Below are 20,646 nucleotides of genomic sequence, written 5' to 3'. Positions count from 1 at the left end.
TAAAAGCTCTAATAAGACCTGCAATGCTGCCTCCTCCCATGTGTCTAGATGATGCGCCAGCCGAATCACCAGCTTTCTATATATAACCTCTCTTGTCGCTTCTAAGCCTCTAAGCTCATGCTCTCACCCCTTTTATATAGGCTTCCAAGACACAGCCCCTTCTTCAGCTCCTCGTCCTTTCTCCTTTCCATCCACCTTCCTTCCCCTCCACTCCCCTTTCTAAGTCAGCCCAAACAGCAAAGCCAACAAAGCCCCCAGCAACGCAACCAAAACCACCCCCACCGCCGCCGCCCCCTGCCCAAAAGACATCCTCTCCTCCACCCAAACCTCCACCTCCAAAGGCAGCCGCCGCAACACCCCATTCGAGAACCCCGCCGCCCGCCGCTCCCGCACCCGCTCCCGCAGCCGCCCCCGCACGTCGCGGATCTCGACAATCACGTAATGCAGTCCCGCCGCTGCGTACGCCTCGGCAGTCGGGTGGGCGGACCGCACGTACAGCGTCTGCCGGGCGCGGTCCAGCGTCCACTCGAGCCCGTGGCTGGTCGCGACGTCGAGCTCGTGGGCGGCGTAGTGGTAGGCGGGCAGGAATATCTCCGTCTGGCGGGCTTTCTTGTTGTCTTTGCTGTTGCCGTTTTGAACCGTAGTAGAAGAGGTAGAAGGAGAAGGAGAGGTCCGCCACACCGCCGAAAACCGCAGCGTGCGGTGGTCCCACTCGGACCGAACAGGCGTGCCCGCGATCTTGGCGGCATAGGGCCGAATAATGACGTCCAGGACGCGGCCGCCGCGGTAGAGCTCGTCCCCCTCGTGGGCCCGGTTGCGGTAGTCCGGCGGCGGCACGTCGTTATCTCCATCGTGATGATCCCCGTTCACCACCGAAAAGTCCTCCTTGTTCCAGCCGTCCCCGTACGCGACGCGGTTGTCCGGGTTGTAGTTCCAGAGCGTGAACGCCACCTGACAATCCTCCATGGCCGAGACCAGCGCGTGCATCAGCTGGCGCTGCATGTCGTAGTCGCCCGTCGCGAAGGCGTGCCGGCCGTTGATGTCGAAGGAAATGCCCACCTCGCCGATGAGGGCGGGGACCGCTTTGCCCAGAGACCGCCGCCCGTAGCTCAGAATATTGCCGAGCTGCTTGCGGTAGTTGGCGCGCAGGCCCGCCTCCCCGAAGTAGAGCGCTTTCAGCACGAACATGCCCCTGGATAAACCCTGGACGTTGACGCTCATGAGCCCGTGCGCCTTGGAGAAGAGGACGTTGAGGTCGTAGAAGTGCGGGGCGTAGACCAGGTTCTGGGGCCGCTTGGTCGCGATGACGGTCTTGGTGGCGTACTTCTGGCTCGCGTTTTCCCGGGGTCGTCACCTTCGTCCTTGCCCTCCCACGGCGGCATGAACTCGTTCGGGATGGGCTCCAGGAAGGACAGGTGCTGCGGGTGGTTCCGCGACACCCGCTCCGAGAACTTGAGCAGGAAGGGCGCCCAGCAGTCGCGGTACCACTCCAGCCGCTCGCCCTCGCGGCCGGGCCGGTGATCGCGCTCAAAGTAGTCGTCGTCGTGGATGACGGCCTTCTTCCTCTTCTCGTCCCAGCTCCAGACGCCATGGCTCAACCACACGCACTGCCCCAGCCCCCTCGGCCTATCCACCCCTCCTTCTCTGCATCAGTAGTGTTAGACAACCAGACCGAGCGCCCCTGGGGATCGACGACCGAGTCGTGGCTCTTGCGCGTCGGGTGCGGCCACGACCGGACGTAGAAGGGCACGTCCTGCGCGTACCCGCTGCCGAGCGCCAGCGACTGCGCCAGCGACGGGCAGTGCCCGATGTGCAGGTCCGTGTTGTAGTCCCAGGCGTGGAAGCCGTGGAGGTTGACCAGGCCGCGGTGCGGCTCGTTCATGGGGTCGAAGCCGACGCAGGCCTCGAGGCCGCCCACGGCGTCGGCGAGGCGCCCGAAGGCCTCGATGAAGGCCTCCTGCAGGAACGTCTGCACCGACACCACTTCTTCTTCTTCTTCCTTTTGGTTTTGTGTCCCGTTGGTACTGGAGGACGAGATAGGCGTCCGCCGACACACCACCTTGGGCGCCAGCGCGTCCCCGGCCCAGAACAGCGTCGCCATCGTCGCCGCCGCCAGCTTCTGGTACCCCGACGGCCAGACGAACGGCCCGCTGGGCTCGCGGGGGTCGACCACGCGCCCGCCATTCTCCAGAAACTGCCTTTTCCGCCGCGCCTCGTCCTGCCCGTGGATATACGCCGCCCCCGTCTCCGTAAACGCCGCGATATCCAGCCCCGCCGCCTCGAACGTCCACCCCGGCGCGCCGCTGCCGCCGCTGAACCGGCTCCAGACGTCCTGGTGCCCGCACACAAAACACTTGAGCCCGTACTCGGGCATCAGCGCGATCAGGTCCCGCAAATACGCAATATAGTCCCCATCGAGGTCCGTCGCCGGGTTCGGCCCCGCGTGGCCCAGCGACTCCCACGTGACCAGCAGCCTTACCAGGGACAGCCCCCAGGCCCTGAGCCGACGAAAGTGCAGCGGCGCCTCCGCGAGCGGGAACGGCCGGCCCCGGAACGTGACGGAACGGTGCCGCTCGTAGAACCCCTCCGTCAGGTGCGACAGCCCGTTGGGCTCCGTCGGCAGCTTGCTGGCGCCCGAGACGTTGAGGCCCCGCAGCGACAGCGTGCGGCCGTAGCCGTCGACGAAGTGGCCGTCCTGCGCGCGGATCGGGCCGCCGCCCAGCGCCTTCGCCGAGAGGTCGTGGGCCGCGTACGTCTCTTCCATCTCGTCGGCCGCCATTTTCGAATTGGTTGTTTATATGTTGGTACTGTAGGTCTGGGTATTCGTCCGACCTTTGCCACTTGTGTTTTGGGTCCGCTGGTCGTTGCGGTGTGGCACGTGCTTTATATATCTCAGCTCCTTGGCGTTAGAAAGGAAGGAATGTCAAGTGCAGCTAAAACCAACGGAAAGCTTCAGTATGGGGGACATCCAACAGCACCCAAATCAGGCATGTCAGGTTTGTTATTGCTTGGAAATGCGTGGTTGTTGGCGAAAATGGGGGAAGGTTACATCTCCGTTGGCAGTCGGAATCATCAATGCACAATGTGTGGGCCGAGATCCCACGATGTACTCCATAGGAATGCAGGATCGCACTGGATAAAGGAAGGATATTCAACATTGACGCCAAGTCCCTCTTGCAGCGGTTATACTACTACATATCTTTCGCAAACATGTTCTTTCCAGTATCAGCCCTTGCCATAACCATAATCGTGGGTCTCAACAGTAGCCAGTAAATATTTTTGTGCCAGGTTTCAGCGGCCGCCGAAAAACAATCAGGTCGACTCATTGCACACCATTCTTTCCTTCGTCAACGTAAAACTCCTAACGCCCTGAAAAGACCCCCCATCCTAAGCCAAACCAAATAAGGTGAAGAGGTATTACTTTTTCTCTTCGAAGTAAAACCGGCCAAGTGCCTCGCCTCCACCGCTGGTGTTGCCCAGGGTGGAAGACGTACCTCCGACACGGGTTTCTCCTCGGTCAAGTCTCTCGCGCAGAATTCGCTCGGCCGCTTCTCGCGATGTCGAGCCAGGGGCGCCCTGTTGGCCTCCTTGCATCGGCACGGGTCCTCGTGTTGTCGTGTCGACAAACACATCGTCGTCCGACGTGCCCACGTGGCCTCCGCCATCTACCGAGACGCCGTCCATCATGCGCGCATCGCGTCGCTCAGCCTGGGCCGATGCGCTGGCGTTAACGTCGCCGCTCGCTGTCGCGTTGGCGGCTTCTCGCATCTGCTGAGACCGCAGCATCGCGCCTTCGCTGAGACCAGAGCTGCTTCTCTCCAGGCCCCAGACCCCGGCAGCACCTGCCGCGCCCGGTAGCGGTCGGCGGTGGTAGATGGGGCCGCTCACCGTCGAGTTCGCGCCCTCGCCAAAGCCCACGAGACTGGCGGTTCCGTCGTCGCTCATGCGGTCCTCAAACCCACCAACCGAACGGCTGGCCATCTCTTCGTCCATGGCATCTGCGCCAGAGGTGGAATCGACGTCCATGGTGCGGTAGTTGGTGTCCATGCTCATGACGTCCTCGTCCACCTCGGTATTGTCATCGAACTGCTCGCCCGCCTCGGTGGTTGTGCGCGCGCCGACACTACCCGTCGCAGATGCAGACCCCACGGTGCTCATCTTGGTCGCGGCGGTAGGCTGGCCATTGGAGTCGAAGTAGGCCGGGGCCACGGGCAGGTTGCCGATCTGGTTCTGCTGCAGCTGGTTGTTGGGGAAGGTCGTCGACGTCGGCGTGGTCTGCTGGGGCGATTGCGACTGCGCATGCCCGGCCGGCTGTTGCTGCGAGGGAGTGCGCAGGGTGGAGACTCGTTCGAGGCCGGCCAGGCGGGAGATGCGGTCGGCTCGCTCGGCTTCGAGGCTGTTGGTCGAGGACTGGTGCTGATGGCCCCGTGGGCCGCCGAGGGCAGGAAATCCATGGGTATGGCCCCGGTGGCCGTCCTTGATGGCGGTGGTGGAGAGCGCAGACAGCGAGGTGGTTGTACTGGTGGGGGTACCGCTGAAGGAAAGAATGGGTTATTAGATGATCTCCCGCTGGTACGGCATCGTCGCAGCTACTTACGGCATGTCATTGGGGGTATCCGGATTGGAGGACGGGGTGGGCAAGTTGATCAACATTGGGCCGGTTTGTTGCGACATGGCTGTTGTGGTTTGCAGTGAATGGCTCACGGCAGCAAAAGATGGATGTACGGATGAATCGTCTTTCAATGGTGCGACTGGAGGCAAATGTGTGCTCGGGTATCAAAGGTTACGGGACAGGTTGGATGGATATACGTGGTGCGCTTTGATTTTGGGAGGTTGTGGCAATGAGCATGTGTTTCTGGTTGGTGTCTGGGATGGATCGCGATTTCGGGTGTCTGGGGGATCGGCCTTCCAATTACATGTAAAATAGAGGGAAGCTTAAGGAAATGACGTCCCCGTCGGGCTTGGAGTCAGTCTGTGGCCGGGTGTTGTTCCGCCCTTCTCGAAAAGGCTGGTAAAAAAAAAGCTGTCGAGTCGCAAATCACACAAAGGGGTTTCTCGGGACAAAGATTCAATGTTCAATCGGCTATAGAATCACAGTGATAAAATACGTATGGTATGGTATGGATGAAGTGTTGTTCACGCAGTTGGTTGGGATGGATTGAAGAGGTTGCGGTACTTGTTGGTGTGATGTTTGATGTTTCGTCGGAATATGTTGCTGCTGCTGCTGCTGCTGCTGCTGCTGCTGCATGTTAGGTCGTACATGAAAACAACCTTGCGGCACAACAACCCAGCTGGGGGCACTAAATGTAAGACATACCCACCGCGCCCATCCACCCACCACCCACTGGCCCGGGGATGCAACTCAGCACTGCCCCTCTGTCAGCCCTGTTTTTCGGGCTTCGAACGGCACGTTTGTCGCCCAATGCTGCCGCCGGATCTGATGTATCTGATAAATTAGGCACATTTTACCTTCATGTCCCAATCATCTATCCCATGCCTCCCGTGCCTCCCACGAAACCTGTATGTGCTGGAAAGTCTAGGCTCAAAATCCGCCGTCATTCGGCATATGCAGAGACCGTTCTCGAAGGCAGATAGAGGGGCGCTTTGATTGATTTAAGGAGCACCTCCGACCCAGATTGATAAGTGGTGGGGCTCACAACCGCCTGACGTACCGCGCCCCCAACTGCTAAACCTGCCGATCCCAGGGTCCTTCCCCCAAAACGCGGGGTTCAGTGACCAACCATGGGTGATATCAAGAATATTCCAAACAGCTTCTATCAACTTAGGTACTGCTAGGTTTATTTCTTGAATGAAGTGACCACCCATCAAAATTTACAGGCGACAGTAGCTCAAAGTAGAAGGGCATGATTCACGAGAGACTATCAATGCTGCTTACCTTTCTAGCTATTGACGATACTGAAGCACATGTAACCAAGTGTTAGTCTTGATTCCTTGCGTACCTGTTCCTGCAGGAAGAACCGACGCACCCACGGAACTGTCGTCATCACTTCCGATTGATGTCTCGATAAGGTATGAAGCTGCTTGGACACGGTCGAAGTGCATTGGTTTAATTGGAACTTCATATGGCCTTTTTGGTGCAAGCATATGCGCAGCCATATTGACAGTCAGACGTCTGTGTGAGGCAGGTACGGTGGCCTACAGATCCGGTAGTTTTCAGCATGTCAGCTTGCAGTGTAGCAGCAGTGTAAGCATTGTATGTTTTACTTGATACCTTTGGCTTCTCAATCTCATTCTAATTAATTGAGGCCAGGAACTACTGACAGGCAAAAAACACATACCAGGTACACAGATGGAGTTCTTTCCATTGATGAGGCTGCAGCTCCCCCACCACACCCCACCAACCGCCGACGCGCCCATACAAGCTGCACCTCCAAGGTGACTGCCCAGGAATGCCCTTGACAAGACTCGATCAACACATCTCGAGATGCTGCCAGCGCACGCATAACACTTGACTCCCTGTGTTTCAAAATCCCGGTTATTGGAATAACAACCATTGGTAAGTGATTTGGCAAATTTCGAGTCAATATCCCCTTGAAGGCGAAGCGTTGCTCCCACTTGGTGCTTGCTATTGGCATGACGTTCATTCCACTAATATGATATCCGATTGGATAAACTGGCCTGTCGATCATTACAGTAACACTTAACGATTATTTCCCAGGCAAGTTGAGACGCGCCTCCCAACCAATGATGGCTTCTTCCACTTCGACCCCGACCGGCCTTCTGGACTTGCCGCCCGAATTGGTAACCCAAGTCATAACCGAGTCGTTGCCCGAAGGTTTTGAGAGCCTGGCCTTGAGTTGCAAGGCCATCCACGAACTGTGCAAGCCATTCATCGAGCACCATAACCTCTTGCGCTCGCAGTTTCACAGGTTTAGATACGGCCTTCTTTCCACGCCTGAGCCGCAAAATCCTTTGTGGAGACCTATCCGCTGCGCATACACTCTCCTTGAGCGCATTGCTGAGGAGCCCGTAGTGGCACGCTACATTCAACATGCAGACTTCGCCCTCGACGGCCAGCTCAGTCCTCCTGCATTGGCATGTCTAGATCATGGCGGTCCCGTTGCTACCTTACTCGCCGATTCCCCCTACTTACGAGACGCGGGTTTTTGCTGGAGGGAGTACCTCGCCTTCATCGCCGCAGATTACGCCAAACACCAAAATTTCTCACTGCACGCTGCTGCCTTCGTCTTGACCCTCCTACCCAACCTTAAGTCTCTCAAACTGCCCGACGACTGGGACCCGGGAGAATCACGCTACTGCGACGACTGGGAGTACTCATCCGACAAGCTCATCAAAACCATTGTGAGCAAAGCCAGACAGTCTAGTACCACACAGCAGTACGGCTCAAGTCTGGCACAAGTTACTATCTTTGAATCATTGGAAATTTGGCATCCCTGTGACAAGTCCTACAAGATATCGCTCTTCTTTGGTCTTCCTAAACTGCGGAATTACAACGGCCCCTTGCCGGAAGCCATAAGGGCTTCTTCCCCTGGAGATGATGTCGGCGGCGAAAGGCTCGAGACCGCAGTGATGTGGAGCCGGCGCAGTAAAGAGACCGCCCTGGCTGACATCTTGCGGTCAACTCGACGCCTGAGGACGCTTGTATACCACTCTGACAGAACGCCGCTCGATGACGAAGACTGGGATTTTTGCAATTTCCTGCAAATACTCGAGCGCGCGTCAGGGAGTCGACTCGAACGCCTCTGTGTCTCATTGGGTGGTGCAATGAAGCCTGGTCATGTGTCTCTACGCGGCTTCCAGCGTCTTCGCAAACTCCAACTGCCCTTCGAGTGCATTCGGTGTATCGTCTCGTACGCCGCATCCCGTATCAACAAGACTGTAGAGGATTTTACCGATACAGACGTGGAAACCCTTGAGGTGAAGCTCGGTGACTTGATCCCAGCCTCTCTCATCGAATTGGAATTGCGGGATATCTGGCCATATCGCGACCATGGCAAAATTCTCAATATCCTGTTCCATGGCTTTGGTGCCATGAAGGCTTCTCGACTTCCCGCCCTACAGAAGGTCGTCATCCACCACTATGCGGAAGACATGAGCCCCGGATGTAAAGTCGCAAGTGAGCAGCTTATATCGGAGACCAAGCGACATGGAGTAGTCCTTGCCATTGGCAGTGTCGCCTGGTACCATAACCCAGAGTGGCATGTCCAGGAGCGTAGCTGGTATGAATAGGGTCCGCGCTGAGTCGCTGCATAGACAGTACTCACAATGATTGGAATGGCTCAGGAAACAGTTCCGGATGACGACCATGGATGCCTTGCTGGGGTAGGAGTAACTGTTATTCATCAGCAGTCGCATAATAGTTGAGAACTGGTAGCCATGGACAATGACACTGGAATAATACCGGAATAACTGACACCTAGCTTACAGTGTCTTGCATGGCTTACCACAGCCATACGACCCGCCTCCTACGCTTCTCGAATATCGAATAGGTCCATCGACATCGGTAAATATCTCCCGCCAGAATATCTATGTAAGTCTTTGTTGGGTTACGGGCTCGGCAATAGGTAAATTGCTGGTCATCACTCTATCATTCCATAATGTGGCATCCTTCGAACCTGGAGTCAAGATAACAACACTCTGTGCTGCACAGCGAATAGGTCCTTTCAGCGACACGTATATACTAGGTTAGGTGTGAAACGATGGGGTATCTTTTATTCACGAATAATCATTTCCGCCGCGAGACCTTCTCATGTGTGAATCGCTCATAAGTGAATACAGCTCCTCCTCTCTCCTCTCACATGCCCTCATGACATCAAATTCGGAAGTTTTACGTGTCCGCTTATTTGTTCTTCATGGTGCGCGAGACGGGCGTGGTGCCCTGTCTCTGCGCGTACAGCAGGTAGCCGAGCACGGCGGCGGCGATGGTGCCCAGGATGAAGAAGTTGTCTGCGGTTGCGTAGTCAGCATCATGACGTAGCGATAACGAGAAAGGCATTAGGGCTGAAAGGGACCCCCCTCGACCCTTCCGAGTCATTTTTGAGGTGGGGGCCGAAGGACACGGAAGAGGAAGAAGAAGCAGAGGGGAAATAAGAAAGAAAGAAAAAAGAAACTTACGGAAGGCGAAGCCCAGCGTGCCCTCGACGAAGTTGACGGCGCCCTTGCCCAGGTCCACGAATGACTGCAGCACGAACTGGAAGGCGTGCAGGATGGCGGCGAAGATGCCCTGGATCACCTCGAGGATGGACTCGAAGAAGTGGCCGATGCCTGCTGCGATACCCATGGTGACTGATTTAGACGATGGTATTGTTTGAGTGTAGTTGGTTTCGTGGGGGTGGATAGTGAGGTTGAGTTTGCGTGTTGGTGGTAATCAATGGTAGTGGATTGTAGATTGTGAATATCTATGTAACTATGAGAGCAGAAACAAGTGAGGAAGCAAGGCATTACATATATGTCAACCTCCGTTCCCTTTGACGACCTGCAATGACTACATCATAGGTAAGCCTACCTACCTACCAGGCTCGAGCCCGTCCGTCTGCCTGCCTACGTCTACCTCATACCTACCTACCTAAGGAGAAATGTGTCTAGAAACAACCGCTGCCAGCACCGCCGAAAACATAACGCTACGTCAGGCCTCTTCTTTGTGTGTGTGCCACATGTACATACCTACAGCCCGCGCGAAATCAAAGACGGAACAGGATATGGGAATTTTGAAACCAAAAAGAACTGCTCTGATTGGCCTGCCCTACCTCATTGTTCCCTTCAGATCGGGATCCTACCCTCATGATCGAGTGCTTTGCGCTGGTAAGATTGGGCGCAAGATGACGTCAGGTGTGGCTAAGCAAGGGAAGAAGCCAATCATAGTTGCTACCACCCAACAGCTCAATGGAATCGCATGCGCACCGGGGAACTTGCTCCGGGGAGGGAGATGAGATGATGAATTGCTGCTGGTTTTCGATATCAGCAAGCGATATTCCAGCAAGGGTGTTTTGAAGGTTGTTCCAAGTGTTGTTGCCAGCTGGCTGTTGCATTCAGAGCCAACGCGAGTGTAAAATCCCCAAGAAATTGCTGCTCAACGGTCTCAAATCAGCATACCTGCTTAGCGCCCACCAGTCTTCCCCCTAATAGGTCGGTAATTGTGAATCAAGTCTCATTGGTATCATGCAGTATCTCGTAACAGCACATCGCACCCATCGCCCAGACAGTAAACTATATACAGAGTCCCGCTCCCTCCCTGTCCACAAACCCTGAGGTCATCGCTGGTCAACCACCTCCCTTTGACACCCACAAACCAAAAGTGGGAGTTCATGTAGATGTAGGAACAAGAACAAGAAACAAAACAGAAAAGAGCGCTATAATGTAAGGTAGGTATCGTATCACAACAATCATGCTCGTAGCGGCGTAGGCGTCGTCGGCATCGTCGCTATCGCAAACCCAACCTCCTCCCGCCGATCATCCAGTATCCGCCCCCACTCCAGCAGCAGCCGGAACATGTACACCGACATGTCCTCCTTGCGCATCGCCTTCTCCGCCCACGCCCGGCCCTCGCTCGCGATGCGCTCCGCGTCGCTGTTGCCCGACGCAGTGCCACTCAAGTACCCGAGGATGCCGCCGAGCTCCCTCAGCCGCACGTCGAGGGGCACAAAATGGCGCCACGCGTGTACCCGCTCCTCCCACCACGTCCGGAACAGCGCCGCCCGGTACGGCAGCGACGCACTATTCAGGAAGGGTAAGAAACGGCCACTGAAAGCCGCGCCGTCGAGGTCCACCAGGTGCCGGTGATGCCAGTGCTCCTCAAAGTCCTGGGACGGGGCCGGCTCGGCCGTCGGGCTGCCGTAGAAGGTCGCCTGCTGCAGGCGACAGTCGCGCTGATCACAGCGGTCGTTGAAGTCGCCCACGAAGGACACGTTGACCGTGACGGGTGGCGGTACATCATCACCGTTTTGTCGTCTTTCCGATGCTATGTATTTCAATAAAGCGCTGGGCTGGAGCGAGTCGCGGATAGAGGCGGCCAAGTGGACGAGGCGGGCACGGAGGAACACCTGCCATGCGCCATTCGTAGCATAACCATCCGAGGCACGGCCACGCCAGTAGAGACTGTTGAGCTTGTCCTGCCATGGGATACTCTTGCTATCGTCGTAGACCACTTTGTCCCCGAAGTTCCACGGGCTCGGGTACAAGATATCGGCAAAGTTGTGCATGCGACTTTGACTAAAAATGGGAAGCAGTTCGTGGGTGGCCGCAAAGGCTGACGGCGCGTAGAGGAATCCATGCTGGTAAGCGAGATCCGGCTGATGGCAGAGATCACCAGACATGGTCCAGTTAGAGACAACACCATCCGTCATATGCGGTGCGGCGCAGCTTTGGCAAGTCGCTTTCCTGTTCCACCAGTGCAGGTTGTTGGCCAGCGCCGAGGGCGAGCAAGTAGATGCGATCCAGTTGTAAAAGATGGGCGACTTGGACCACACCTGGAACCAGGGCGAGTTTTGCTGCCACAGCTTCTGGCTTTCCTCCGTATCCTCCAAGTAGTGTCGCGGCCAGGGCGGTTCGTGGGACGGACTAAAGCCTTGGGGGTCAGGCCGGGTAGCCAGACGGGCACGCGAGGCGGTTCCATCAGTGTAGAGTTGTTCCATCTTATCAAAGGGCACAGAGACTCGGCACTCGTCGTCCAGATTGAAGGCTATCTGCATATCGGGCAGATGCTCGGCAAAAGGCTCCACCATCCGCTGCATCACTTCCATCATCCACCGGTGAGTGCCATGTATAAGCGGTGCTATGGTCACCTGCCCGTTCTCGATGATCAAACCGCCCACGGAGAGGTTAGGGCGCTCCAACAAGTGAGTCGTACGCTGGCGGAGCGAAGCAGGGCGCACGCCCCAGAAAGGAAGTAAATCGGCGTGGATTTGCCCAAAGTCGTCAATGATGGGTGAATCAACGGATGTAGCATACTCGTACCACTTGTCGAAGTTCGGAGGCGGGGGGATGCCATGTCGTTCCTTGTACTCGGAAACCGCTTCGGCCAAGGTGGTGCTCTTCTTCGCCCCGGCCACCCACCTGTCGGATTCGGCTCTCGCATTGGATATGACACGGCTAATGTCGTTAGAATGGCGTTGGGAGCTGATCCCTACAAAGGTCTGCACAGCTACGACGAGCAGTATTACCGACGCAACCCCGATGTACTTGTTCCTATACATAGTACTTTTGCTCGGTGTTTGCGAGGAAGACAACGGGATGGAGGCGTGCTGGAGGAGAGCACCCGCGCCCATGAAGACAGTCGCCGTCACACCCAGACCCCGCAAAGTGGGCAAGAAAGCTCCCATAGTCCCGTCGTATACGGCCGTCTCGATTCGCACCATGAACATGGACGCCAGGAAGGTGAGAATCACCGTCAAGGGCTGGTACGCGGCCATCAGATAAATGGCGGCCACCATAGCCAGTACGACGGCGAGACTGTCCACCACGAGATCGCTGACAGCGGTTGTAGTGAGGAGAACATTCCAGCGCAGGTTCCCGCGGTCTATGCACGACCAAACACCCATGAAGATCAACAGGCCGGCCGAGATCAGCGATGAGCGTCCAACGATTGCCCATGTATCATTCTTCTTTTCCAGGTGCTGCCGCAGCCGTCCGACGTGAGCTATGATGATGGCGTCGCATCCTACCATGACCATCTGGGCCAGAGGGATCAGGCGCTCCCATACACCTAAGGGGCATATGACAGTGGTAACCTGCTCGGTCGAACGCAGTAAATCGGTGGACGATATGCCCCAAAATAGGGCGACGACTAGCCAGGGCGCGGAACTGGCGATTCGCTCCTTGACCGACTTGGGTGCTTCGGCGGCGTTCCAGGGCAGGGAGGCGTACTTTCGCGCATCGAAGGCGTTTAAGGCGAACATGGCGCACGGGAGGAATGCCTAGGCCGATGTCAGTAACCAACCAGTCCGGTCGATCTGCTCGCAGCGCATGGGGGCAGAAGATGGGGGGCACCAACGTGTAGTCCATCATAGGAACAATGTATCGTCCTGATGATCCGCCAAAACAGTACAGTTCTTGCGACTATGGCAGTGACGAGTAGGGTATGGTCTCTGGAGGCAGCCAGCACTCTCAGCAGAGCGGCGAAGACATTGCGCAGCGTAGCCACGGACAAGAGCCTGTGGCCGCCGCCGGCGCTGTCGCGCAGGTCGGAGGGGCGCAAGGGTTCGTAGCGGCCGACATGTTTCGGGGCGACGAAGGACGAGTAGAGGCGGGCGGCGAGACCGAGGAGGATGGTTACGAGGACGGAGAAGTGGAAGGGTCGCTCTATTCAACGATAAGATGAATGTCAGTCATTGCATGTCCAGTTCTGCAACATGTCCAGTTCCCAATTGACTGTCGGAAAAGGTGGTAAACATACCGAAGGCGGCGCTTCCTTGGTATCGAGAGGTTATGAATGCGGTGGAGAGGGCGAGTAGGCTGTGGGCGCAATTTGGGTTAGCGACGGGACTGTCTTGCTTCTGACACGCAGTTGACTCGCGGAGGCGGCAGCAGCAGCAAAGTTGCAGCACAGATGGGGACCTGCTGCTAAGACAGCCGGGCAAAAACAAACTCACGTAAAGGCGGCCACCGCCGGCCGGGAGTGCTGCTGCCACATGGCCGAGAAAAACGACAATGTGTATGCCTCTCTCGTAGGTCGACCTCAAATCAACGCAATTGAGGTGCAGGGCTGCTATCACGACAGAGCGGCGAAGGAGAGTAGTACGTAGGAGGAACTGGACCAAGGCACGAAGAGATTTGGCCCGGCATGGTGTGCGCGCGCCGGCCTTTAGCGGGTACTACGTGGTACAGTGGGCAGTCATGGTGAGGTGGTTCTTGGTTAACCTGGGAGCCATAAATCCAGGACGGGCATAGGCTTCAGAAAGATGGGGGGTTGAGGGCGGGAAAGAGAGGGCCGGCTTCTTGCAAATTGCCATGTATTTTGGTATCTACGGAGCTTGGGGAGTAGGGGAAGCATGGATGTTCGACGTTTTGTTTCCACTCGCACCCCTCCCTCTCCCTGGGGAAACATAACCCAGGTGCAGCAGTGGCGTCCAGCGACGGGGGAGGGACGGATAACGTCCTCAGCCGGGACTGAACAGCGTGCCGGAAACGAACCTGGCAGCCGACGCTAATATCAGAAGAGCAAGAGAAGCAAGCGAGGGCAGTAAGGAGATACTGCAGGCCGTTCAGTCAATCCAATTGAATGCATTTGGCCCAAATCAACCCGCATGCAAGCAAGCTCAAGAGATAAGATCTGCGATGTTACCAAACAAGACGTGGGGCTATCTGATGGGGATCATTACGACATCCGTAGTAAGCAGGTTTGTTTCGTATCCATTCAATAGCTCCGTCTAAACTCGTGTAAGTTAGCCTACCGCCTCTTTACCACTTCTCCCCCCAGTATCGTGCCGCTCGCAATCGGCTCTCGTCGCAGGAACCCAATTGGAGTCGTAATCTGAGGAACTGCAGTCTTGGACGCCGTGCTGACAGGTGTTGGCTGATACCAAGACTCTTGGACTCGTCGATATCTTGATCGCCAAGACGATGGAGATGGGTGAGATTGGTGGGCTGGGCTTGGGTTCCAGAGTCCCAGTCCCACGGTCGAGGCCCAAGATAGAACAAGCCAAGAGAGGCATGGCAACCATACCCATTGCTTTTGCCGGCTTGGCTGTTCTGGATGAATGGACTGCGTCTGGCAGGTGACCAAACAGTTGGGTCACGGTCAGGTCAACCCATGGGACATCTCCCTTCAGACTTGAAGGATATGTGTACATGTTTGATGTTTGCCATTGCTTGCGCAGCTACTTGCTTGCATGATCAATTTCTTTCGTCAATTGCACATCGCAATTAGATCAAGTCGCAAGCTGTTTGAGCTTCTCACACTGCCCCCAATTTAAAGACGTTGGGTGGTTCCACCAATGACGACCTCATGGAGTCGTCAATCGGTTTATCGCTCGTATGTCGGTTCCCTCCGTGGGGGAATCCTGCGCCGCATTTTACGCCTCAACCACAACCCCATGTCTACTCAACGACGACATCTGTTGGATCACCCATCGCTTGAAACTTTTGATATCAAAGAGTCAAGAGGGGAAAAAGGGAAGGATAGGAAGCTTTTCCGTTTCCATGGTTAATCGCGATTCGGGACAACGTTGAATCTCTGGTCAAAGATGGGTGCATGTGCTTACTTACTCGCAGATTGATAGGTCTCTGATAAGCACTTGACATCTCAGTTGACATCAATGGCATCAACAAGGCCTCTAACTTGTTGCTGATTCTTATTCCGAATAAACATTGTGTATACATTAGACATCATAAGGCGTATCTACATTACTTCCCGTATTTTCCCAAACCAAATCCAACGCCCGCAAAATGCATCCTTACAAAAGAAAGGTATATATCTCGGGGGGTTCCCAGGTGCCGCGTCGCGAGTCGCAAGTCTAAATCCAGAACTTCCTCCTCTTTTCTCATCTCCCTCTACTTAAACTCGCCGACGCCCGGCCCAAAGTGCCCGCCCTCGGGCACCTGGAACAACGTGCAAGCCGTCTCCTCGCACCCCTGGTACACGACCTCGTTCCCCCACCAGTTCAGCTCGACGCCGTTGTACTGCAGCCCAAAGAAACAAACCAACCCCGTGAGCGCGACGCCCACGCTGAAGGCGGCGGACGTGACGAAGTTGTACTTGGACCAGAAGGCCAGGTAGCGGCCCTTGGTGTAGATCCACGAGAAGTACGCGATGGGCAGGCACGGCAGCAGGTAGCCCACGTTGTAGGGCGCGAGGAACATGACGCCGTACAGCAGGGCGACGGGATGCATCTGCCGCAAGAAAGAACTGCTCGGAAAGGCGCGCTGCAGCCCGTACATGGCCAGCGCCACCGCGACGCCCAGCGGCCACCCCACCAGCGTCGCCGTGTAGGTGCCCCCCGCGCCGAAGACGCGGTGGGGGCCGATGGTGCCCCAGAGCACCGAGGCGGTGAAGAAGGTGTTGATGCCGGGGCAGGTGAAGCGGAAGGGGGCGTTGGGGGTGCAGACGTCGGGCAGGGCCATCTGGAAGTTGAGGATGGCGGTGCAGACGAACGTCGAGACGAGGGTGGCGCTGATCTGCGCCCAGAAGGTCTGCCGCGGCGGGATCTTGATGTAGTGCGCCAGCTTGAGGTCGTTGGCGAAGGTGATGGCGTGCGCGCACGTCACGTACCCGAACGACTTGAAGAAGTTGAGCGAGGTCGCGTTGCCCGGCACGAAGGCGCCGCCGATGAACTCGGCCAGCACGTTGAGCGTCACCTCGATGCCCGTCATGGACTTGATGATGCCCACAGGGATAATAAACACGAGACACAGGATCAGACCGTAAAACACGACGCCCGGGGTCGTCTCGGTCGGGTAGGCTGCCACGCCGGCGACGCCAAAGGCGATGGCGATGACCAGGCACACGGCGTACCACGACTCGGGCACCTCGGGGTAGTGCCGCATGAGGCGGTTGTGGACGTCCTGGTACTCGGACTGTTCGTCGCGGTCCTTCTTGGTGAGGCGGAAGGATTGAAACAGGTTCTTGAAGCCCATGGAGATCTCGAACCAGTGGTTGAGGGCGATGTAGGTCAGGGCCGCCGTGTAGATGGCGAAGAAGGCAATGTAGATGACGAGGTTGCCGGCCGCCATGTAGGCGGGCGAGTACTCGTGGTACTTTTGCACGTCGAGCATGCCGTGGCTGTCGGTGATGCGCGACACGTTGTAGATGGCCCCCGTGTTGTCGAAGACGCGGTTGCTGTTGATGGGCAAGTACCCCGTGTGCCACGCGTTCGAGTACCAGATGGCCGCCACGACGGGCACGGCCAGCAGCGAGCCGATGACCTTGTTGCAGGTCGAGAAGAAGGGCACCATGAGCGGGTCCGTCCCGTCGTAGGCCGTCAGCGTGTTCCAGTCAAAGGTCGAGACCGGGTTCAATCCCAGGCCGTTGTTCCAGCCCGTGATGGCCGCCAGGTTCACGTTGTCGGGCGCGATCCACGTCATCCAGCTGAAGATGCTGAGCGCCTGGAAGAGGTAGTAGGGGAACCAGTAGTACACGAACATGGCGCCGAACGCCAGCAGGAATTACTTGTACCGCGACATGGTGTAGATCTTCCGGAACCAGCCCTGGACGGGGCTGTTGCCTTCGGTGTGGAAGGACTGGTTCAGGGCAATCGTGACTAGGGAGGCAGGCCAGCTGTTTTCGCCATTATGGTCAGCATTGGTTTTCCATCAAAGCTCTTAGGATGTAACGCAACATTACATCCTAGCCGAGGTCACTTACACGCAGTACGACGGGTAGACTAGGAAACGACGGGCGATGCCGGCCATGCCGTAGCCGATATAGTTGGTGCCGAGCGCCAGCAGGATCTGGTAGCCAAAGTTGCCGGCCCAGGACTGGTTGTAGTAGTTCGGCAGCTTCTGGACCCAGATGATGTTGGCGGTATAGGGCGCCTGGTAGCCCACGTTGGCCATGATGGTGATGAGCATGTGCTCTTTCTTGGTGAAGTGGCCTGTTTGGGTCAGTCAATGTACCAACAAGAGAAGAACACCCCTGAGATCGACACTGGGATATGACAGATATACTGCTACTACTCACCAGGGTTGAGCGGCAGCCCGAAAACGGTGGCATGGGGCATAAACCGCTCCCAAGCCTTGCCGAGCGGGAACGACAGCAGCTGGGCGACATTGGCCATGAGCTGGATAGCCGGCTGGCGCACCGAGAAGAACTGGTTAATGAACCCGAGGATGCCCGCGAAGCACAGCCCAATGACCCAGGCCCGGATGGTGCCGCACGCCATGTCCGGGTCGTCGCGGTTGGTCACGACGGACCGCACCTCGGCGTACGGGCTGTTATTCGTAATCAGGGCCGCCTCGAGCTTCATCTCGTAGACGAGCTCCTCGTGCTGCTCCGGGTGCTGGAAGACGGCCTCGTTGCCGAGGAACTGGCGGATCTTCTCGATGATGGTCATGGGGAAGTTGGGGTCCCGGTGGTGCATCTTGACCACGTTCTCCATCAGCGCCTTGACCTCGGCCAGGGTCATGCGGTCGGCCACCGCCTTGGCCTGCACGTAGTCCTCGTCGGTGATGGCGAACTCCCTGGTTTTGGTTAGTGAAGGTCTGCACATGTCTGCTGTTCTCGTCTCGGGAGAAGTGAGTGGCCGCTTACTGCTCGATCGTAGCATCCAGAGTCTTATTGACAGAGTCCCCGCGCTTCATTTCATCCTAGGTCGTATCGTGTAAGCCAAGGAGGCACTGAGCGAGGCCTCGGGTGTAAGAGGCAGAAGAAGGGGGATTCAGTGCAACGTACGGAAATCTCATGGTTGAGCGAGCCGCCATCGCTAGACGCCGGCGGCATCGCGGCGGGCTCGGCCTTCTTCTCGATCACGCCCGACATGGTGATTACCAGGTATAGAATCAAGGCCAAGCTTCCGAAAGGAGGATAAGCTGCCCGACTGGTGAGGAAGAGTGAGGTGGGGGTTGAAACCAAGTCTATGGGGGCGGCACCGTGTGATGATATAGCCCGCACCTGCGTATCAATTGGTCGCTCTCTCTGTCTAATTTTCCCCTATCTGAGTATCTATCAGCCAGCCCTCGGCCTGGACTGTCGGATGAGGGACCCAAGAACGAGGAGATCATGAGCCCCTGGACTGGGCTGGGGGATTGTGGAGGAGAGCTGGGCCCCCGGTCCCTTGGGATCCACTCCGGAGGCTAGGTATAGCCGATGGGGGAGGTGAGGACGGGTAATGCAGTCCCGGCAGTGTCGCGTCCCGTTATTTGTTAATATCTCGGTAATATAAACCCAACGGCCACACCTGGTTCTCTGCGGCTACTTGCATGTCGTTTGGGATAGTCCTATGAAGGTCCGGATCAATGAGCAAGTAAAGGAACAACTGCTGGAGGTGTGGTCGACGACCTGAAATCATTGACCTCATATGGCCGCACGCAGAGTTGGTTGCCGAGTACGCAAGCTTTACTTGACTACTAGAGCCATCCTCTCACCCCCATGCGCTCGAGAAAGCATCTGGGCCTGGCTACAGTTTCCTCTCTGAAGAACCTGGTTGGCCATGTTGCCGGACATGGCCCCAAACAGGTAGTTGCAGGGAGGAGGGGGGTTGGCAAGAGGGACGCTATCACAATAACCTCCTGCCAGGGTGAACGCTGTAGCTCAGATAGCCCCGAGTCTAGATCAATGCACTTCGGGGCATCTCTTGATGAGTGATCCCCCTCCCAGGGCCAGTTCGAGGCTCATGATCTCGGCCTCCCGGAGTCTCGACCCCTCGTCCATGGGCTTTATTTCAACCCCTCACCCCAAGTTCGTCGTCTTATCTTTCCTCGCCGACTCCTGACTCGAGCTGATGGCCTGTCCAAATGAGCGGTGGCCGTGTTGCGACTTGCTCAATGCCAATCAAACCAGCGACGTCCCTGTTCATCGTCCTATCCTCTCCGTCCCGTCGTCGACTTGTGCAATTGGAAAGGAAAGGCGACATATGCACTGGTAATTGCGTTCTCGAACTCAAAAGGCTGCCCCCCAAGGTTCATGTCAGTGATGCTGTGAAGGAGCCGCTAAAAGGGGTGGCAACCACATCACCAAGGACGATACATGTTGCTCCTTTCTTTTACCCTTCTCGCATTTCATACAGCAGAAATCCCTGAGCAGACGACCCAACTTGCATGTTTCTCGCGGTATGGAGTATTCGGTGAGCGACTGATTCGTTATGCATCCCTCAAATGCAACCCCGTGTGGGAAACCCGTCGCAAATGGCTTCTTAGCATAACACCTTAAGAGGTTGGTTCCAGTAGATACGCGAACCAATACCACCTCTATGTCGTATCTTGTTACTGGCTAGTGCCGGCTACGACAAGCTTCCGGACCATGAGTCGGTCGGGGGCTTAGTTACCGAATACCTGAATTTGCTCGGCCAATCAGGCCTGGGGATTTCTGTGCCAGCCAATGTAACCACGATTGCTGTCGTCTTGAAAAACATCGCATCTGCCCAGCGCCAGTTCAGGTGCTGGATCGGGTGTGACGACATATACCACACAGCGGGCTCTCATATATCCGCATGCGAATAGAGAGTCCTGAAGGCCGCTCAGCAGCAATTGTCGAGAGAAGAGGGGGGGGGGGGGGGGGGCTCATAAGTGAAAAGTATCCCATGTCTGTCTGGAGCCATCTCGATATGTATGAGAATATATGCCTCGAAGGCGTATTCGGCCCCTCTCCTAGTTGCCGAGCCCGACCCGGCGCCGACGTGCATGCTGCTAAGCTAGGTACGAAGTCCTTCCTTCCTTTTCAAGATTAAACAGTGGAAGTTTGTTTATGTGGCGGTGTATGTTGCGCGTCGGCGACCGCACCGCCGACCATGCCGTCCAGCCGATCATGCCTACCGTCGATTGGCAGGATAGGTATTAAGGTTATGCAAGTTGCAAAATGGCGACAACAGCCAGCTCCTCGCTGTCTTGATGCTGGATTTCAGACCTGACTGGAAGTAAGAGAAAGAAGGTTAGGTACTTTACCTTGGTAGATTCCATGCTCGGTAGTCATCGATTCTTGGAGGGTATATCAAGTGCTTCTAGCAGGACTGGCGGGTCTGCAGTGTAACGCGCTCGCTCACTACCGTGGTGGTGTGCAGTCCCCGCCTGTCGGGTTCA

The 20,646-nt window shown here is 56.6% G+C and overlaps 7 protein-coding genes across 7 annotated transcripts; 1 reads left to right on the top strand and 6 right to left on the bottom strand.

Moving 5' to 3' along the window:
* Positions 1-219: 219 nt before the first annotated feature.
* PG985_014871 (uncharacterized protein) lies at positions 220-2,779 on the bottom strand (the record flags this gene model as incomplete). Its single annotated transcript, XM_066834637.1, has 3 exons — positions 220-1,326; positions 1,440-1,644; positions 1,734-2,779. The coding sequence occupies 3 exons, from the start codon at positions 2,777-2,779 to the stop codon at positions 220-222; spliced, it is 2,358 nt and encodes a 785-aa protein (XP_066677247.1).
* A 638-nt stretch (positions 2,780-3,417) lies between these two features.
* On the bottom strand, positions 3,418-4,674 carry PG985_014870 (uncharacterized protein; the record flags this gene model as incomplete). The annotated part of the gene is made up of 2 exons (XM_066834636.1): positions 3,418-4,534; positions 4,598-4,674. 2 exons carry the CDS (start codon positions 4,672-4,674, stop codon positions 3,418-3,420), a joined length of 1,194 nt encoding a protein of 397 aa, XP_066677246.1.
* Positions 4,675-6,708: 2,034 nt separating this feature from the next.
* PG985_014869 (uncharacterized protein) lies at positions 6,709-8,211 on the top strand (the record flags this gene model as incomplete). Its single annotated transcript, XM_066834635.1, has 1 exon — positions 6,709-8,211. The coding sequence occupies one exon, from the start codon at positions 6,709-6,711 to the stop codon at positions 8,209-8,211; it is 1,503 nt and encodes a 500-aa protein (XP_066677245.1).
* A 610-nt stretch (positions 8,212-8,821) lies between these two features.
* PG985_014868 (uncharacterized protein) lies at positions 8,822-9,262 on the bottom strand (the record flags this gene model as incomplete). The annotated part of the gene is made up of 2 exons (XM_066834634.1): positions 8,822-8,928; positions 9,097-9,262. The coding sequence occupies 2 exons, from the start codon at positions 9,260-9,262 to the stop codon at positions 8,822-8,824; spliced, it is 273 nt and encodes a 90-aa protein (XP_066677244.1).
* Positions 9,263-10,364: 1,102 nt separating this feature from the next.
* PG985_014867 (Capsular associated protein) lies at positions 10,365-13,609 on the bottom strand (the record flags this gene model as incomplete). The annotated part of the gene is made up of 4 exons (XM_066834633.1): positions 10,365-12,893; positions 13,025-13,278; positions 13,373-13,431; positions 13,569-13,609. 4 exons carry the CDS (start codon positions 13,607-13,609, stop codon positions 10,365-10,367), a joined length of 2,883 nt encoding a protein of 960 aa, XP_066677243.1.
* Positions 13,610-15,468: 1,859 nt separating this feature from the next.
* Positions 15,469-17,058, bottom strand: PG985_014866 (OPT oligopeptide transporter; the record flags this gene model as incomplete). Its single annotated transcript, XM_066834632.1, has 1 exon — positions 15,469-17,058. One exon carries the CDS (start codon positions 17,056-17,058, stop codon positions 15,469-15,471), a length of 1,590 nt encoding a protein of 529 aa, XP_066677242.1.
* Positions 17,059-17,079: 21 nt separating this feature from the next.
* PG985_014865 (uncharacterized protein) lies at positions 17,080-18,391 on the bottom strand (the record flags this gene model as incomplete). The annotated part of the gene is made up of 5 exons (XM_066834631.1): positions 17,080-17,191; positions 17,279-17,507; positions 17,594-18,093; positions 18,164-18,219; positions 18,305-18,391. The coding sequence occupies 5 exons, from the start codon at positions 18,389-18,391 to the stop codon at positions 17,080-17,082; spliced, it is 984 nt and encodes a 327-aa protein (XP_066677241.1).
* Between the last annotated feature and the right edge of the window lie 2,255 nt (positions 18,392-20,646).

Source organism: Apiospora marii, assembly GCF_038362585.1.
Source record: "Apiospora marii strain CBS 49790 chromosome Unknown utg000012l_segment0_segment0, whole genome shotgun sequence".
Lineage (NCBI taxonomy): Eukaryota > Fungi > Ascomycota > Sordariomycetes > Amphisphaeriales > Apiosporaceae > Apiospora > Apiospora marii.
The sequence above is the reverse complement of the archived record's forward strand: the minus strand, read 5'-3'. Positions and strand labels throughout refer to the sequence as shown.